Below are 20,860 nucleotides of genomic sequence, written 5' to 3' on the forward strand. Positions count from 1 at the left end.
TAACCCACAATTTATCTAGTTAAACAACTTTTCCCATGCCTCAAGGGTGATCAATAGAATTAACAGAAAAATGCAAAAGGAAAAAAGCAAATGGGCTCCCCATTCCACACTGAGTTCAGTTAATCAGAACAGAATTTACCAGCAGCTACAGTGAGGATACTCACAATCTAAAGATTAGTCTCCTCATTAAGGATCATAAGGGCCACCCACCCAATAGAAAGCTTCCATACTGTGTTTTCTGCTAACGTAAGTTGCACGAAGCCTCTGTTCATACCATACCTAGAGTGTCACACGGTTCATTCTTCCAGGAGCAAATATCAAATCCCGTGAGTAAGATGGCGTGGTCATGCCTCTTGCCATTCTTTCCAATGAGGGCAGACTGCCACTGACAAAAACTATTCAGAGACTGATCTGCATGATGATTGATCAATAATCCTCCCTATGGGAAACCCACACAAATCAGAGTGTGAATTTGTCACAGAGATGAGAATGCTGAATCGTTCCATTTGTACAGGCAAACACAGAAACATCATGTTTCTAGGGAGAAAGGTCAGTAGAGGAAAACACTTGAGCTAAGGTTGGAGACAACTGGTAAAAAAATACAACATAAAAACAAAAACTATTTTGGGTTAAATGCTTACAGTATTTAAAGTAGCTACAGAGTTTCAGTAATGTAGTTTATGACCAATTGTATTTCTACAACAAACAACTTGACATCAGTTAGGGACATCTTTGTTCATCTCATGCTGGTACCACCTTTATAAAACTGTCATAACTTTTAAAACATACGCAGTTATGAATTAATGGTGACAAAGTTCAATGCCTTCCTCAGGAAGGCAGGAGTAAGTTAGTGAGCATAGCTTATTTACCCCATGTCAAAGTTTCCAGCAAAGAGCTTGGCCCATCATAGGTTACAATGAATCAATCAATACAATGAAAGCTCAATGAATGGATGAAGAAACAAATAGAAGACTCTAAAGGATAAGATAGGACTTGCCCTTAAAATAATTCTTTATCAAAATGTTTGCCTAAAACTATTGACTTGGGTCAAGTTGAGGGTTTGTAGACAAGATCTTTAATTATCAGTGAATTAGGATGCCACTGGCTTCAGAGTCCTTGGGCAAAGTATAAGTGGTAGGTTAAAGACAAAAGTGGCTCCAAAACAATATACACCCTTTTCCACCTTTCTAAAATTCCAAGGATAATTTGACAAGTTGTTGACCTGTGTAGCTCGACACACCTGGGCAATTAGATTCATTTTTGTCTTGTCTCTGACTCTCTGCTTTGTACGTTTGTTACTGAGGTTACAGATGAAGAGGAAAAGCCACAGGGGACTTAAAAACAGTCTGTTTGATTCGTAATCCCACTTCAGAAAAATACAGTTTCAACATCAAAACGCTGCAAAGCACAGTGTGCCATGCAATTTAACACTATATTATATGTTCTGGTTTTATAATTTGCCCCGTGCCCCTGTCTTGTACCTCACTGTAATCAATTCAAGGGCAGTTAAATAGTCCTTTTTAATTCTCTGCAGTGCCTAAGATGGTGTGGGGGAGATAACAGGTTTACTACAAGAATTTTAGAATGACTTATTTTGAGTATATTTTCAAAACATCCTTTTGCGTTTACCTGCAATTACCCAGCATATCCAACTTGCAAAATCCAACTAACCCTTAAGTCTATCAAGTGCCCCTTCCTTGTGAAGCCTACATAATATTTAATTTTTATATATAGTGTAACATTTATCTTTTATATTTATATGTATATGTGCATACTTAATTATATTTTATGTGGCATTGTATATATATGCATATATAATTATTTTGTGATGTTTTAGTTATTTGAATACACAACTCTATTAGACTGTACTTTCCTTGAGGGTAGCATCGGCATATTTTCAAATTTGAATTTCTAATGACCAGTACATGGATTGTCACATAGTAGGTATCCAGTAAGTGTATCCTGAATGCTGAATGAATGAAGGAATAAATGAAGTCTGCCACTCACAGGTTCTTGTTCCAGAAGAATGAGGCTCACCACAACAATGTTTATATCACTTCCAATGGTCCCATCTTTAAATAGGCTGGAAACCTGTTGAAACCATTGAAATCAAACAAAAATAAAATCCCAAAATATCCAAAACTGTGGGGGGAGAAGGAAAACCAATCAACCATATTTATAAGTATATAGGCTTCAATTTTACCAAATATATGTCCACATGAAACCAATTTCCTTAAATAAAACTCGGGGTTTTTTTTCAATAAAATCATGCGGCTACTTCTGCTATTCAACTCATGCAAGAGAATCCTACGATCTTTAGCTGTTCTGGAGAGCTGGAGGATTGGAGTTCTGACAACCCCCTTACCATGTTCATGACTGTGAGAATGTACGTGGTGACATTTGCCTTGCTGTGCTTTTCCACCATTTTCTTGTCCGCCACCACAAGGGTTTCCACGTTTAGACCCTTTTGTGACTTTCCGGCTGATCTTCTGGGCCGCCCTGCGCCCCCGTATTCATCAAACCTGAGATAGGTGTCCTCTGGGGGAGGCTTGGGGGCATCTACAATGGACATAAGAGCATTTGGGAAGGAAATCAGTAGAGAACATCTGGGTGAGATAGACAGAAATCTGAACAAGGAGGAGAGAGACGATTTAACCATCACTTCACTAATCCACTGGTAAGTGATGCCATTGCTGCCTGTCCTTGGGCTTTGTACCTTGCATCTGCTCAAGAAAGACTCGTTCAACAGAAGTATGGATGGATGGGTGGGTGGGTGGAATTCAAAAACGCTCTACAGAGTAAAAGAAGACAAGCTACAGTTGTAGCCAGTAGAGTGGGTCAAGAAAAATCAATATTTCTTGAATTGTCTTTTTAAAAACAGAAAATGCTCATTTTATTTTATTGCTAAAAAACTGCAGAAATAGACACTATCCTTTACATCTGAATTCATGATAACACTTTATATATTATTTTCTAAATAAAATTTAGAAATATATATCCTGTAGAACACTGTCCGTATCTTATACTCTTGTCTCATCAACACAAACTTTAATGTGGTGCAGAATGAGTGGTCAATAAGGACTGGCTGACCCGATATTGACTTAGTTACTGGGGAAACAGCACTGTCAGGGGTGATATTTAAAACTATATGATACTTTTTAACAGGTAAGATGGGGTCACCACCTTAACAGAATGGATACTGGCCATAACTTTGAGCAGAGACCTGGGAGTGCCTGTTGGGTCAGGCATGACCCCTTTAGTTAATGGATAGTGACAACCCAAGGGTTGCTGGGGTGGAAGATGGCATTTGGAGAGCTCAGGACAGTAACTGTGTATTACTAATGCAGAAATACTTTAACAACTGGAATAGTCATAATAGTAAAGTCAGCTTTCCACAGAGTGAAATTAAAAGATCAAATCATCCAGAGTTAGATTCAAAACCTTAGGTTGTCCACATTGATGAGTGACCTTGAGTCTCAGGTCCCCATCAATGAAAAGAGCCTAATACCCAATCATAAGGTTGCTCCAGAGATTAGTTTTGATATCTCATATCCAATACGTACCATGGCCTCTTTGAATAACACTACTGTTCTTAATACCACTGTTATTATAGATCCATGCCAAATAGATGTTCCTTAATGAGGATATTTCAATAACACCCAAACCCCAAAACCAATTAAAATGGTAGAAGCTGTCTTTCATTATTGCTCCTGATCAACATCTCAGAGACACCAGTTCCTCTTCTCCATGGATAAAACTGTCATCTGACTGCTCTGTCCAACTCGGTACTCACTTGCCACTCAAGACTACTGAGCCTTTGAAATGTGGTAGGTGCCACTGGAGGAACTGAAATTTCTATTTTATTTAATTTTAATTAAAAAAGTAATACTTGATTCCGTTATTGAAAAACTTGATGTTTGGAGCAACTTGAGTATGTAAATCTAGTTTTTCAATGTTAAATTTTATAAAAACCTGGAGACAGATTAAATATTTCTGGTGAGAATTTGTCACTTGATCCAAAATTGTACTGTAAGTGTAAAATAAATACTAGATTTCCAAACCTCAATATGAAAAAGAGAATGTAAAATACCTCATTAATAACTTATTATATTGATTACATGTTGAGAAAATATTTTGTATATATTGGGTTAAATAAAATATATTATGAATTACCTATCTTTAAATTTTTTTAATGTCACTACCAAAAAATTTAAAATTACATTTGGGGCTGGCATTATATTTCTAAAGGACATTGCTGGTCTAGAAAATGCAGAAGGTTGTTCCTGGGTCATAAACCATGCCCAAGGGTCCCTGTGTTTCACTGCCACCTCCACTCAAGTGCTAATGTTGTTTTCTGGGAAGTTTCTTCTTAAAGTCCTCAAAAGGAACCCCAACCACAGCTGGGAGTCACCTCTGATTTCTTTCATCATTTGGAAGACTGAGTACTTTTCTCATGAGCACAGAAACCAAAATGATACAGTGGAACCTTTGCCTAAAACCTAGGAGAGTCTAGAAGAGCAAAAAGAAAAAAAAAACGCCTATCAGAATCTTTCCAGTTTTACCTAGAACTAATCATCCAGTTTCTCCCTGACAAGGATGATTCCTGGTCTGTCTCCAAGACTAGCTTCAGAGGGTGCTTAGTGTAGCCCCATTTCAACCCGCAAAATCAGCAACCCAACAGCATTTGAGAAAACCTGTCAAGGGCCCCCAGAAGAATAGAACAAGAAAAAGTTTCCTTACATACATTTCTTGCGTCGTCCACAAAAATGATGCTTTTGCAACCTTCGATGGCGATGCTCTCTTTCTTGACTCTGGGGTGTGTGGGGAGAGTGACTTGGGGGGTGACCAAGAAAATTCTGGCTGGAGCCCGGGTTGCCCAGGCAACGCTGGACCTTCTCCTCGGCTGTCCTTTTATACAGTACGTGAGGATGGTGGCCAGCAGGTGAGCTGTAGTTGTGTTCCTGGGCCAGGAGCTGAGGTAACGGCGAGATGAGGAATTCATTTTTTCGTGTCCTTATTAGACCTGACTAAAAAGCCGAATACAAAGGAGATATTAACAATTCCGTGGGTCCCTTTTGGTGGGACGATTTTTAGCAGTTGTTTCTTGGCTACTTCCTGTGTGCAGGCAACTGTGCCAAATGCTTGGCATGTATCATTTCATTTTATCTGCACCATTAGCCGTTGCAACTATTATTACCCCCGTTTTACAGATGAGAAAACTGAGGCTAAGATAGGAAGTGGGAAAGCTAGTAGTGGCACCCAGAGTTCTCTACCCTCAGACGCAGGGCTCTTAGCTACTATTTTAGGCTGTCAATCTTGTTTGTGAGCCATAGGACATCTGCAGATAAGTCTGCATCTATGACAAGGCAGACACTGTGATAAACACTGGAAGAAGTAATGAATTTAAAAACAGTCCCATCCTCAAAGAACTCAGAGTATAAACAGTAAAAACAAAGACATTCCATCTTGATTTCATGAGTGCTAAGTAAAAAGACTAGCAAGGAGGGCAGAGAAAGGAGTGAGCGGTCACTGGGTATCTCTAAGTAGGGGTCTGGGGAATCTGATGAGGAGCATCATTACGAAGAGACCTATCTGCTAAGTGGAGAAGAAAGAAGGGATTCAGAAGCCCACGCCATCTCAGCTTTGCTTTCCAAGTTCATGGCACAATACGTGTATCTTTGTACCTGATATTTCAGCTACAATACACCCCTGCCTTTCTCTCAGCATCCTGTACCCCCTCTTCCCTGCACTTGGTCTAGAATTTCCCTGTTATCCAGGCCCTGCTGTGAAAGTGTGGCCTGTGGACCAGCAGCTTCAGCCTCACCCAGGAGCTTGTTAGAAATGCAGATTCTCAGGTCTCACCCCAGACCTGCTGAATCAGAATCTGAATTTTATTTAGATCCCCAGGTGATCTGGGTGCCTCTTAAAATTTGAGAAACACCAATACAGACAATTCTTAAACTTTGCTGAATATTAGAAACACCTGGGGATCTTAAATACACACACATGCACGCCCATTCACAGAGTCACTCACTCCCAGGCAGAATCCCACACCGCCCAAAACAGAATCTCTGTCCTTGTGATGGATGTATCAGAATTTTTTTAACTGCCCAGATGAGTATTCTAATGTACAAATGAGTTTGTGAACCAGTGTTCTAGCCCTTGCCGCATTCATGTGCAAAATGGGGAGAATTCTTCCTGCCCTCGCCACCTTACAAGGGGAGAAAAATAACCATCATAGAAGCCCTTTATACACTCTCAACTGCAGCAGTTGAGATGACTGACTGACTGATGAGCGACTGAATCAACACATGCTCACTGAGCACCAGCTAGGTGCCAGGCACCCGGGTAAGAGCTGTGCATACAACTATGCAGGAGCTTCACAAATAGAGCATGCGGTTTACGGGAGCCAGACACAAATATTCAAGTATGGTACAGAACACAAGGGGGTGACAGGGTGAGGGCAGGTTTCCATGGGAACATAGAGGCTTGGCACCTAACCCAGCCTGTGGGGGATGGGTGGCATCAGAGGGGCTGTCCCAGGCCTTACGTTGGCCCTATGTTAGGATTCAGCTTCTCATTCCTAAAAGGAGTCCCAGAATGTGTGGTTTGGTCCTGAGTTTCCTTCCACTTCAGAAGTCTGCTGCCTTCTGAAAGACTGTCTTATTGGGTGCAGCCCTGACAGGATGTCTAGAAACCAAACACAAAGATAGATGCTTTCCCTCATTCAGCAAACACACCGAGCGCCTAATTCATAGCCCTGTTCTAGGCAGTGGCATAAAGAAAAGAGGTATACACTAAACAAATACAACCGTTCACATCCATGTCCTCAAGGAGACCATGGGAGAAGAGAATAGATCAGCAAGATAAATAGTTAAATAAGCAAAATCTCACAATCCTAGAAATCCTGTCTACCACATCTTCCAGCCGCATCTCAGAGCAGCCCACCCTTCCCCACCCAGCCCAGGGTCCCTGCGAGAGGCTTTCATCACCTCTCATTGGGGTACTGTGTCTAGTCTCTCAACTCTCCCCCACCCAGTCCTCTCCACTAGGGTCTCCTCACAGCAGCCAGAGTCCCCGTCCAACATGAATCAACTCATTCCACGCCCTCCGGTATTACTCTAATCTGAATCTCTTTTCCTGGCCCATAAATCTCTGCATAATCTGCTCCTTGTGAAGGCTGGCAGCTTTATCTGTCCCCTCTCCTTCCCATCATTCTACACAGGACTCTTCTTTCACTTCTTGAATCGACTACGTTCTTTCACTCGAAGGGGAGCAGAATTTGCCATCCCAAAATATGCCTGTTTGGCCTAAGGATTATCTTGAGCTAGTTATTTTTAAGAAACAGCACACACAGAAGCAGCTCTGAAAACCCAGAAGTTAGCCTTTTGTAAGAGACATTTACATTTATAAGAGGAATCTCCCTCTGTAAGGGTGCCTCCCTCTCTGTGGCAGGAGGAGAAGGATGACTCTAAATCTCTGGAAACTCCTCCCAATGGAGGAGGAAACCGCTTAAATCTGCAGAACAGCCTTTCCCCTATTTGCTGTGCTTTACCTGTCACCTCTCATAACTGCCCCACCCCCAACATCTTCTTTTGTCTTTAACTAGATATAGTACTTAAGGTGGTGGCTTGGGCCATATGGGGGAGTTACTCAGTTTTCCTGGGTATCTCTCATGTATACAGGATATTAAACTTCTGCTTTTCTCTTGTTTATCTGTCTTTTACACAGGGGTGTCTCAGCCAAGAACCTAGAAGGGTAGAGGGAAAATAATCCTTCCCCCTACCACACTCTTAGCCGAGTCTGCAGTCACTTTTTCTTTCACTGCCGTCTTCTCCCACAGACTTGCTTGGCTTTCTGTTGCTCACTGCTTATGTCTCAGCTTAAACGTCACCTCCTCAGAGAAGCTGTCCTCAAGACCCTGTTTAAAATTACCCTCCCCCACTTCCAGATTATCTCAGGTCACAGTTTATTTGCTGTGTGTCTATGTTCAATGATGGAAACAGACAAACTCAACCTTCTCCCCACCACCTCTGACACACAGTGTCAGCGTACACTCTGTGACTGCAGGAGCAGCATCAGCAACCCGGGGGCGTGCCGCACATCATCAGCTAGTGAGTATTTGCTTATTAGTCTATAAACATTTGCAAATAAGTGAATTAAAGAATCGCAGAGCGGAGGAGATACGGAGGGCATACCAGGCTCCCCCTCCCTTAACAGCGGAGGGAATCCACAGCTGGGAAGCGACATGTTCAGATTCACAAAACCCATGAAGTCTTTCTGCATTACAGGTGTGAAGCCGCAAGCACTCCACGCAATACCATATCTAAACCTCACGTCCTCCCTGTGAGGGAATCCCGGCTGGAAGCACAGGTAGAACCAGGTCTCTCACTCTCTCGTCTAACCCCGGCCTCCCAGTGCCCTCGCCGCTTCCAAGCTATAGGAAGACAAAAGGCACCACTGACAGTCTGCACCAGACAGAGCGAACAGCTACGAGCAAAAAAACAGAGAGTTCTCCATGAAAGCCCTCCAGGCTTTCTAACTTCCTAACTTGGTTAAACTAACAGCAAAGACTTAAATCACGTGCCTTAACTGGACTAACCATTTCAGAAGCTTTATTTTCTCCCTGTTTCATGAGAACTGTAGGCAACGCAAACGCAGAGGGAAAACTTCTGTTTTGAGAAAGCCATAAAAAATAATAAAATTGTCATCCCATATTGGGACAAACACACTGGGCCCACATAGCCCTCTATTTTCAGTTCAGAGTGACAAAGACAGAAATTGAGAACAATTCTTTATCACAAAGATTTTACAGTGCTGGATATTATGGAAGAAAAATATTCTTTTTTGGGTTTAGTTTGATGGAAAACATTGCAGTATCACCAAATAAATACATTTTATAATTTAAAAATATAAACCCGGTACATCCAAAAGGAACCATCTGTTTATTTGCAGAATGCGTGAAGCATTTTGTTACGGAACACATGCGAAGTTCTGGCTAAGTAGTGGTGATCAGGACAGATCCATGGTCTCATGTAGCTTCCAGCTAAATGAGGGAAACAGGGATTAAACAAGTAAAGATTACAAAGGGAAATGAAACATTTCTTTGTGTAAAGTATGAAGAAAAAGAACAGGGTTCTGTGAGAGAAAATAACAGAAAAGATGAGAAAAGTGGGGAAACTAATTTTAGAGTGGAAGGTCATGGAACGCTTTTCTGAGGATGGGTGTTTCCACTGAGACCAGAACCCTTTTCTGGATCATGCAGGGGAAGCCTAGGTGGACTAAGAGATGGACACCTCAGAACTAAAGAGGGTAGAAGCTGGAGAGGGCGGGGAGGGGAGTGGGGATCGGAGACCCAATGGCCTGCTAAGAAGGAGATTGAGTGTGTGGACACCCTTAAGCTTCCAGTAGGCTAGAGGAGGACAAGAAAGGCTCCAAGTCCATAGGGGTGTGGGTACCACAAGCTGAGAGCTGGCCTGACTCCCCACCCAAGGGGATTCCTTTCCCTAAGACCACCAAGGGAGACAGAGGTAAAGAACTGGCTGTGTCCTCTTCTGGGCTGAAGGGTCTGCTCGCAATATTGTCCCCACATTAAACATTCAATCTTTTCCGATTTGAAAGACCTAGAAACTCAGTCACCTAATTTAGCTGGTAAGTTTAAAAATTAAATGGCTACTGACCAAGAGTGAATATTCTATTCAGATCATATTTCACCATTTAACACTTTTTAAAAGCAGGTAATATAAGTTTTATTTGTTAGCAGTTGTTTCCTATTTTAGATTTCAATGGCTGAAATAATTCTCAAAGGACTCAGAACAGGTATAAACTACACTTTGAGAAATTTCCCTTTAAAACATTCTCCCTATAGGTCATATTTCAACTCCATTAAAGGCTTTGGATTTAACTGAAAAAGGGAGACCTCAGATTCTGATATAGTTGACAAATTAAGTGGTGGTATGAATACACAATTTGTTTTAAAAAGTTTAGAATGAACAGCCTTAAACATTAATGAAAATTAGGAAGCTATAAACCCTGTGAAGGTAGAGTTTTCAAGTGTCTTAAGTGACATATCCTAGTGCTTATACCTATCAAATAATCCAAAACTAAAAGACTTAACGATGTTTGCTAAAAGTGGACCAAAACTTCAAGTGGGAATAATATCGGTAAATCTTAAAGAAGTATCTTGAAATAAGAGTTAAAAAAAAAAAAATCCCATGCACAATATCATTATTCTATTTCTGCTTTTAGTAAAGACTAACTGATAGATAAACCAAGTAGCCCCCTTGAGGCTGGCTGGAAAAATATTGCCAAAGACACATATTTGCAGTTATCAATAATCAACTTCTTTTCCATTAAAAAATGTTTAACCTACTTCCAACAACTAAAAAAATTTATTTCAATCAAGACATCACATTCCTTTTTAAGTAAGCATTGTTTTATCCCAGCAATAGCACTAAACAAAATAATTGATTTGTTGCCCAACATGTATGAGGACACCCCAAAGGAGAAATCTCAGTTCAGAATAAGCCTTCACCGATTCTGAAGACCCTCTCTCTTATCCACCTGCCCTCCACTGAAAAGAGGTAGCATCAGGCCAGCGCCAGTGGCCTAGTGGTTAAGTTCGGTGTGTTCAGCTTTGGGACCCCAGGTTCGGTTCCCAGGCATGGACCTATACCTCTCCTCTGTCAGTGGACGTGCTGTGGTGGCGGGCCACATAAAAAAAGAGGAAGACTGGCAGCAGACATCAGCTCAGGACACATTTTCCTCAGGGAAAAAAAAAAGATAGTTACTGCTGGGAGATAAAAAGCGAAGTAGACTTTCTGGAGAATATGGCAGAAGGCACCATGATCATGGACAAGAGCTCTCAAGTTACGTGCGGGTCATCTGGTTAGATGGGACAGGTAAAGGCCCACCTCCTCCCAGCAAACACCTGAGCAGATCACTCCCAGGCCATTCAACAGATGCTCACTGAGCATTCTGCCTGTGGCACATGCAGCTGCAGCACTGGGCAAAGACGATTTACCCAGGTGACCCCTGACCTCATCGAGGCAGGTGGACTCTCCACCCTCTCTCAGTCCCTATGGCTTCCTGAGTCACATTGTTAACGATGGATCAGGAAAAAAAGTCTGAAAGTCTTGCTGCAGAAGTTCTTAGAAATGCCTATTTTCTATCTCCTTCCTAGCCTGAGATGTTTGGTTACTTCTTCAAACACTCCAGCAGGCTCAGAATGAATTATCCTATTCTTTCACTTAAGCTAACCAAATTTGGCTCCAAGACAATATTAACTAACGTGGCTTTGACCATATGCAATGGTTTATGCTACTGACGGAAAGATGGATTGTCTCAGCCCCTTTCTTCAAAGCACTTAAATAATGCTGTCTGTACTGGTATAGGGGATGCCATTCCAGTGGTTCTTAAGAGATATTAATGACACACTGATGAAACTTACTTATTTGGTTAATTAACAATAGTTCTATCGAAATAAACACTTAATGACTTCAACAGCCCAAATTTCATGAAACCGGAATACGGTGGTTCACAGCTCGACATTAGGTTGGAAATGTAAGCCAACTCTGTCCAAATTATGCCTGTGCCCCTTCTCAGAAGGGCATGTACCTCCAAAAAGCTCTATTTTTTAAAAAATAATGTATTAATATCAAAATGGTTGACATGCTTACCATAGCCTATTATATAAATTTTAATATTCATTTCAAAAAAATTAAAGGCACAAATACTCATAAATGCACACGGTTTTTATAAGCAGTCACAATCTATGTTTCAACATTTATATATCAATCCAAGTGATTTAATTGTGATCAGTAGGTGCTGGGGAGTCTCTCTCCTCCTCCCTCTCCCCAGCTTCCTTTACCACCCCTCCTGGAGGAATAGGTCATTCTTCCCTCTATACGACACAGTGCAAGGCATTCTATCTGCAAAATCTCATCTGACTCTCACAACAGTTCTACTTGATGGGGACTTCTGTTAACCTCTCTACAGCTCAAGGCTGTCTGACCACACAGCCTTCCCTTATTCTTAAACATACATCCTATTAGGATTCAGGAAAAGTTCCAGAAACACTGTATTGTATAATGAAAATTTGCTAAGAGAGTAGAACTTAAATTTTAAAAAAAAGGTAAACAGGGGCCAACCCAGTGGCATAGTGGTTAAGTTTGCATGCTCCACTTTGGTGGCCCAGGGTTCACAGGTTTGGATCCCAGGCGTGGACCTATACACAGTTCATCAAGCCATGCTGTGGTGGCATCCCATATACAAAATAGAGGAAGACTGGCACAGATGTTAGCCCAGGGGAATCTTCCTCAGGCAAAAGGAGGAAGACTGGCACAGATGTTAGCTCAGGGCCAATCTTCCTCACCACAAAAAAAAAGTAAACATGTGAGGTGATGGATATGTTAATTAACTCAATGGGGGGACTCCTTCTGCAATGTGCATGTAGATTATATACATTGTATATATGTCATATACATTGTATATGCTTACATCTTTATATATCTTACAATTTTAATTATACCTCAGTAAAACTGAAGAAAAAAAGAAAAGAAAGTTCTAGAGAGGGTATGACTTTTTGGGGGGGGTAGGGTAGCAGCCCAAATCACTGACTCTTAAGAACAAAATACTTCTGGGCTGGCTTAATGTAGGTCCTAAGCTCCTGTCAACTACCTTTTACTGCCACTTCAGATGAATCCAAAGGACATACAGAGATACCCACCAACTCAGGTCTTCTAGAAACGAAGGCTGGAATCAAGTGATATTACAACCAGAGAATCATCCTTTTGGCTTCCCCTTTAATTTTCACACCAAAGGGAGGGTGTGCAGCAGTGTCACTGAGATTCTTCTCCACGGATCTGGAGATAACTTGCTCAACTGTTCTCTAGAATGTGGTCTTACTGGACATTCCTAATCTAGTTCAGTTTTCACCCTGCAACGCTCTCATGTCCTCCCTTCTAGGGTATTGGAAGTACTTTCAGGGCAAGGCTGGGCTACTCTTGGCAACAGCCATGGCATGTGTTGTACATCAGAGGTACTCCACACATCTTTGGGGGAGAGATACACAGAATAATAGGGAAGAGAAACTACATCTTCCCAGCCCCTTGGATAGCTAAATATGCCCTGACAATCAGCAAGAAGGAGAGATGTCACAGCTGCAGGACCCTTATAAGCAGTTTGGTCATGAAGACATTCTCATCTAAGGAAGACTAAGGAGGGAGCCGTTCACAGCCTTGTGTCACATAATCCTCTTTGCTCCAGCCTCTTCCTGAGAATAAGATCATTTCAAAGGAAGCTTAAGGAAAAATGTCATTTGGAAAATACATGACTGCCATAATGGCTGTTGGTTAATTGTGAGGGACCAAGTTGAGATAGCTAGCATGTCTGGATTTAATGGAAACCAGATTTTTCACGAACCTCACATGGGAGCACGCAGCCAGTCTTTCCCTCTAGATCATTCCAGGCTTTGGTGCTGTGTCTGCTAATAACAGACCTCCTCTTTCACATGTCACGTGAGCATCCTCTGGAAGGGGCGGGGGGGGGGTGCTAAATATCTAGGAGCTGATGATTATACTTTATCTCTGTCTAAGCTGTGTTTTAATGTGAATTTCAGAATCGAAATTCGTACCCCCAACCTCAAATCTCCATCTTTCCCAAACAAGGTCCTACGGAATGTGACATTATGCAGTTAAGAATGTCGACAAATTTCAATATACGATTGATCTTTTGAACTCCTAACTCTGTTCTGCCCTGAATTCTCATTCCAGTTTAGCCACATATCACCCTAGGCCTAGAATAAAGAGGTGACCTCCTATCTCATCTCCCTGTTGGCTTACCCTCTCTTGTTCCAAAGTTATTTTTCTAAAGCATCATTCTGAACAGGTCACATTCATGCTGTATTATCACAAGGTGACTGTCAGAACAAGAAATACGGACTTCAAACCACCTTGTAGTCCAGTCTAATCCAAATCCAGCCCCAGGTAGCCTCTCTACTCAACTTCTACCCTTTCTACTGAGCACCAGGTACGCGGGCTCCATCACTGTTCCATCAACAGGACAGCCAGGCTCCCATCCCAGGGCCTTTGTTGTTGCTGTTCCCTGTGTCTACAACATTCTGTCTTCAGATACCTCACTTTGTTTAGATTTTTGCCCAAAGATCACCTCTTCGAACCACCCTATAAAAACAAAGAAAACCTTGCCATCCTCCATCTCAGTCAGATTTTTCTGTAGAGCCCGTATCATTACTTGATGGTCCATCGTGTAGCTGTTTGCTTCTAAGTTGATAGCCCGTCACTCCTATTAGCTCCATAAAGCCTGGGGTATGTGTCTGTCTTATTCATTTTCATATGTCCAGTATCTGGCACATAAGTGCTCTATAAATATCTATGGAATTAATCAATGAGCTGGAAATAAGGCAACAAGTTTGGTACTAAAGGAGACATAAAAACAAGCAAGACACTGATGCCTGCACTTAAGGATACTTTTGCTACCGGAGACAAACATATAATGAGCTACTCAGATATATTTCATCCCTTTCTGATTTACTTGCCCTTCCCATAGGCTTCCATACCACCCTGCACTTTGCCACAGCACTTATCAAAGGGGGCTACAATCTTCTTTCCTTGTAATGTAAATCCCTGCAAAGTACAGATAATGTACTTGACTTTGTGCCCTTGGAACTCAGCGGGCATTGGCATAACACTCAAATCATGCTGAATGAATGAGGGAACACAGAAAATTCTGTGGGAGTACAAAGTCAGAACACCTCTGAGGATAACATTCCAACTCTTGGACGGTGATGAAAGGCTGAGGGTTCTGAAGGGAAAAGTCATAAGAACCAATCTATGTTACAGAAAACTGGCTGGACCCAAGTTGTAGGGACTCGCTGCCTCCCGTAACAGAGAAGGATAAATTAATTTACATTTTATATTCTGCCTGGCATTATTGTGAAAAAATTTAGACAAAAATAGAAAATTATATAAAGAGCACACATTAGCTAACATCCCGTTTGTCAACTCCCACCATAGCATCTTTGATCCAGATTTTTTTAAAAGAGCCTATGTATTACAAACATAGGTATTCAAGATTAAAATCTAAATTCTCAGTAGTGAATCAATTAAGATGGATATTTTCATATAAGATTAGTATCACTTGCTATTAAAACCTAACTCCTTGCTATCTGAAAATCAATAATCAATACATCATTGGTACTGCTTGTTGTTTAAATTCTCACCAAATTTATTTGGTTTCTCTGTTCTGAGAGTAAGGAATTTATGTAGTTAAGATTAATACATGTTTGCGAAAAATAGTGATTTTTCTAGAAGGAACAGTTGACATGGGTCCTGTGACTCAGCTGGAGCTGCATAAATAGCGTCTGCCATATTTGCAAGATAGTAGAGGAATCATTTTTGCAATCAATGATGTTCCTCCATTCCCAAGACTGCTGCCTGCTGAAGCGCAGCATCAGGAAGACATATGTTTTCACTTGTTTCTGTAGTGGTGATGTGTTATGTCAAGCTCTCCACCCCACCTTGCCCTGTCTTTCTTGGAACTGACAGCATTCATTTGTTAAAAAGACAGCTGGAGCTGGAAGCCACGCCAGTAACCAGCTGTTAGAGATGTGTGAAGCATGCCACGTGGCGTCAACCCATTGGGTACCTGCACAGGGGGCTGGATGACTGACTGGACTTCCCAAGCTCTCCCAGGGGTGGTGTGGAAGTGCCAGGATGAACACCATGTTGGAAACGGCTGTCCCAATTTTCCTCAATTACTTGTCTTCTCCTGCCCCTCCCACCCCTGCCCTAACGTAAAACCAAGGAACATAATCACAGGATTATGGGATGTTAGCAGTTGTATACTTCATCTCCCCAATTTTATACAGAAAGGAAATGGAATCCAGGGAGAACAAAGGAATTGCCCAAAGTCTCACAACAGCAGATCATTTTTGCCAAACATTCAGTTTTCTCATCAACTTAATGAAGAGACTGGACTTGATAATTTAAGGGCCCTTCCACATCTGCAATTCTATTCTTTGTATCAGTTGGGATGACATGCAGGTAACTTACTGTGATGCAAAATACAACTTCTGCCCAGGACAGCAAACTCACTTGAGAGCCTGGTACACAGGTAGCAATAAACATGTCTGTTGATGGTGCTGCCTAGCAACAGAGCCCAGTTAGGAGCCTGAAAACCCATCTTCAATCTGGCTGATTACCAAGCTTAAGGATGCAGACACTTGTATCCAACTCAGCCCTTCAGAGTCTGAATTTCTAGGATTTGAAAACCAATCTTCTAGAACAGAGATTACAAACTGATGCCTATGTGCCCAACCTGGCCCTCAGTAGGTTTTTTTCCCCCGCCAGCTTTATTGAGGTATAAATGACAAACAAAAATTGTGTATGCTTCAGCTGTATAACATGATGTTTTGGTATACATATACATTGTGAAATGATTACCACAATGAAGCCAAGTTAACGTAGCCATCACTTCACACAGTTACCAAATATTTTTTATATATGGTCAGGACATTTACGATCTGACACCCTCTTAGCAAATTGCAAGTACACAATACTGTTAACCATAGGCACCATGCTGTACATTAGATCTCCAGAACTTATTCATCTCGCATAATGGAAAGTTTGTACAGTTTGACCAACATCTTTCCACTTCCCCCACCCTCCAGCACATGGCCACCACCATCCTACTCTCTGATTCTATGGGTTCAACTTTTTTAGGTTCCACATATAAGTGAGATCATGCAGTATCTGTCCTGTGCCTGGCTTATTTCACTTAGCATAATGTCCTCCCACTTCATCCATGTTGTTGCAAATGACAGGATTTCCCTCTATTTATGGCTGAATAATAGTCCATTATACATGTGTACCACATTTTCTTTAACCACTCATCCGCTGACAGGCACTTTGGTTGATCCCATATCTTGGCTATTGTGAATAATGCTGCAATGAACACAGGAGTGTAGATATCAATTTGAAATCTTGATTTCATTTCCTTTAGCTGTATACCCAGAAGCGGAATTGCTGGATCATATGGTAATTCTAGTTTTGTTTTTTTGAGAAAACTCCATACTACTTTCCATAAAGACTGTACATTCCCACCAAGAGTGCATAAGGGTTCCCTTTTCTCCACATCCTTGCCAACACTTATCTCTTGTCTTTTCGGTAATATCCATTCCAACAGGGGTAAGGTGATACCTCATTGTGGTTTTGATTTGCATTTCCTTGATGATTAGTGATGCTGAACATTTTTTCATGTACCCATTGGCCATGTACCTGAGAAATGTCTATTCAGGTCCTTTGCGCATTTTTTAATCAGGATGTTTGTTTTCTCGCCATTGAATTGTTTGAGTTCCTTGTATACTTTGGATAATAACCACTTATCAGATGTATGGTTTGAAAATATTTCTTTCATTCCGTAAGTTGTCTCTTCACTTTGTTTATTGTTTCCTTTGCTGTGCAGAAGTCTTTTAGTTTGATGCACTTCCATTTGTCTGTTTTTCCATTTGTTGCCTGTGCTTTTGGGGTCATATCCAAAAAATCATGGCCCAGAACAATGTCAAGAAGCATTTCCCCAACATTCTCTTCTTGTAGTTTTATAGTTTCCAGTCTTAAGCTTAAGTCTTTCCTTCATTTAGCTTAGTGGTTGTCAAGGTATTTTCACACATGGATGGTTGTTCAAACTAATGTTTCTATGCAGGGACAAGCACTGGAAACTTCTACTCCACCATCTTCCTGACATAACTTCCCCCTCAGTAGGTTTTTTTGTTCAACTATGTGTTAACATTTTTTTTGTCCATGTAGGAATTTGAACCTAATATTGTCATTTCATCCAATTTTTCAAGAGAAGTCAGAAATTCTGTTTTCTATCTACAACTATTGGGTAGCAGCTAAGGAGTGGCTGCCCCCTAAGGATATGGCACATCCTGTCAGTTTGTCAGAGTCCCCACCCCTCCCTATTGTCCCATGTCACTCATGACATTACTAGTCTGGTGCCTGTGGACATTTGCCTTTTGGACTTCTGCCCGAATTTAACCCTATATTTATATTTGATGTATTGCTTATATAAGAGTCATGTCTAATTACCCAAGGCATTTCTTTTTCCCTCTTTTATATCTGCCAGGTTCCCTAGCACAATGCTAACTCCACATATTTGTCACACACAAATGTAATTATTGAGAAAACAATATCTGATTATGAATGGTCTGTACTGAGCAGAGGCAAAAAGCACTGGGATTTTGAGTCTGGATTTAGATTCAGGTTCTGACTCCACACCTTAATATCTTTGCAACCTTGGACCATTTGCATGACCTACCTTAGCCTCAATTTCCTCATCTGTAAAATGAGAATAACAGAATTCTATTTTTTAGCATTGCTTGGGATTATATCAGGTAATGCCCGGATAGTGCACCACTTGGTGACAGACATTCACTAAGAGACCAATGAGTGGTCACTGTTTGCATGAGGCAGGTAGATAAACACAGCTTTCTCAGAAGGTTGGAATAGAAACATAGTTTATTTACCTTGTGAAGTCTGTGAGTTTGCAAATACTTGGTGCCTTCATGCAGAAACAAACTATAGAAGCCTGCAAATGGGTAAACATTTCTGTTCTGTGAACCAAACTCGCCTACTGTAGCATCCAAATTACTACTCCAAACAGATGCTGGGGATGGAGGAAGGGAGCCTGGAGGCAAACAGCTAAGGACTGTTTGCATTAAAGTAAACTAATAGCCTCCATCCAGATTCAGCTTCAGAAAGACGTAAATAAGATAGGATGTTAGGCAAATGCACGTACTGTTAACTCGTTAACATATAACCGAGGGATTAATTGAATGTGTGCAGTGACTTCCAAGTTTTTCTTCATGCTTTCGTAGATTTCCTCGGTTTATCCAACGGTCAGGCAAGTTCTCTTCTTCTTAGCGTCACAGGGTGGCAGGGAAGACAAGCAGTGGCTTTCTTGCCAAATGTTGGGTCACCTCAATCTGATGTCAATAGTTACATGTTACTAGTTAGTCACGGGTCATGCATCAGTTTACAAAATTATTCAGAATGTCAGATGGCTCAGGCCACCCTTGTCCCAGCATAAATTGTATCTCAATAAACCGAGTATGTGTAGGCTTCCAGATTACTGATAAAAACAGACAACCAGGTTCTTGGAAACAATCTCAAAATGCACTATTCAAGAGTGTATGCACAAAGACAGTGCTTTTGTAACTCAGCTGCTCAGGCCTCATACACTGCCTTGTATTCCATAGTCCATTGCTTTATTTTAATGTCAAGCTCTGTAAACTGAATTGCTCCTGCTGTCATGTCTCTCCTTTAATCAGAGATTACAGACTGCATCTATCAGGGGCTTACCATGATCACATTAAGAAAATCAGCAGCCAGATGTTGAGTTCTTTAACTTCTGCCAAAAAAAGAGTTTTTATTTGATTCTCCAACCATAGCTAAGATAACATGTGAACTCAGATTACAGCTAATATCTTACATTTATCCATCAGCAACCAAGACTGCGGGTAGAACTGTACGTTGGTATCCAGTGGTGTGTTTACTTACCTGACGACTGCTGCCTTCATACGGATGCTGCAGACCCATCTACACAGCTTGAGTGAGAAAGATGGAGCCTGCTCTTGTGTGCTCTCTCACTACTACCCCCTCCCTACCCCTCACCCTTTAACACTTCCTAAGTGGGCGGTGATTTCTGCTCCTCTTTAAACTTGCCAAACCTGTTTCGGGCTTTCTCCAGTAGTTCTACTGGATTCACCTTCTCAGAAAGCTCTTCTCTGGCCATCTTATCAAAAACACCCCTCCTTTCATCATGATGGCCAGTGGCATTGCCGTCACGACAAAGACTGGAACAAATGTCTGGGTTCAAGTTCCGGCTGTGCTACTTGTGAGACTTGTGACCTTGGTGGAGTTACTCGACCCTTTGTGCCTCAGTCTCCTGAGGATAAAGAATATAGGCTTGCTCTGAGCATCAAAGACATTAATATATGCAAACCACTTAGAATAGCGTCTGACACATGGTGAGTGGCTGGCTGGCCTATTTCATTTGCTGCTTCACTGCCTGAAAGTACCATGTTTCTCTCATTGACTGATTGTTTGTCTTTTCCCACTAGCATATGGGGTAGCAGAGAGGAGGGACCTTGTACATTCTTTTCCTGTTTTTTTATCCCTAGCTTCTGGTACCAGGAATAGAGTCTGATGCATAACAGATTCTGAATAAGTATTTGTTGATGGAATGAACAACGTCTAAATGATGTTTTTGTGACAAGAGAGCAGCCACTAACGAAGCTGGCAGCGGTCAATTGAGTAAAGAAGTCACTAGGTGGAGAACCAGGCATGTGATCAATAATAAACAAAAACAAGAGTATCCCAAACTTTGCATTGTCTAGTTCCACATAATGTATATAAGATTACAAACTATGTAAGGAGTTCGGTTTTATTTCATTTGTCACCTTTTTGGGGAGGTGGGGGGAGGATGAGGGGGAGGCTGAAAAACTCTCCTCATGATATCATGTGACTGTCAGATTAACTCATTCAACAAATATTGAGTATTTATAATGGGCTAGGCACTGACAGAGGCCCTGGGATAAGGAAATAAAAAGCTCTGGCTGCTGGCTTAGGGTACTCAGATTCTGACCAGGGAGACCAACAGCTAGACAGACAGCACAAGACAGCGCCCCCAGGCTCCCCTATCCCCCCAAGGAGCCTGGGAGACGGATGAAGGGGCACCTAACAAATTCTTAGAAAGGCTTCTTAGAAGAGGGAATGCCTAAGTTGAGTCTTTAATGAGGCCAGTGTCAGCCAGGTGAACCAGGGGGAGGGGGAAGGACATCCAG

At 41.5% G+C, this 20,860-nt stretch overlaps 1 protein-coding gene across 1 annotated transcript in view; it reads right to left on the reverse strand.

The window, feature by feature from the left end:
- Positions 1-20,860, reverse strand: part of ADAMTS18 (ADAM metallopeptidase with thrombospondin type 1 motif 18) — a 121,514-nt gene that overhangs the window by 62,065 nt on the left and 38,589 nt on the right. Inside the window, exons 2-5 of the mRNA XM_046682513.1 lie at positions 4,741-5,027; positions 2,366-2,559; positions 2,008-2,091; positions 280-439 (exon numbers count right to left, since the gene is read on the reverse strand). Of these exons, the coding sequence (XP_046538469.1) occupies positions 280-439; positions 2,008-2,091; positions 2,366-2,559; positions 4,741-5,002 (700 nt within the window). The 5' untranslated portion in view covers positions 5,003-5,027. The remainder of the gene's footprint in view (positions 1-279; positions 440-2,007; positions 2,092-2,365; positions 2,560-4,740; positions 5,028-20,860) is intronic.

This window comes from Equus quagga, chromosome 13 (genome assembly GCF_021613505.1).
Source record: "Equus quagga isolate Etosha38 chromosome 13, UCLA_HA_Equagga_1.0, whole genome shotgun sequence".
Taxonomy (NCBI): Eukaryota; Metazoa; Chordata; class Mammalia; order Perissodactyla; family Equidae; genus Equus; species Equus quagga.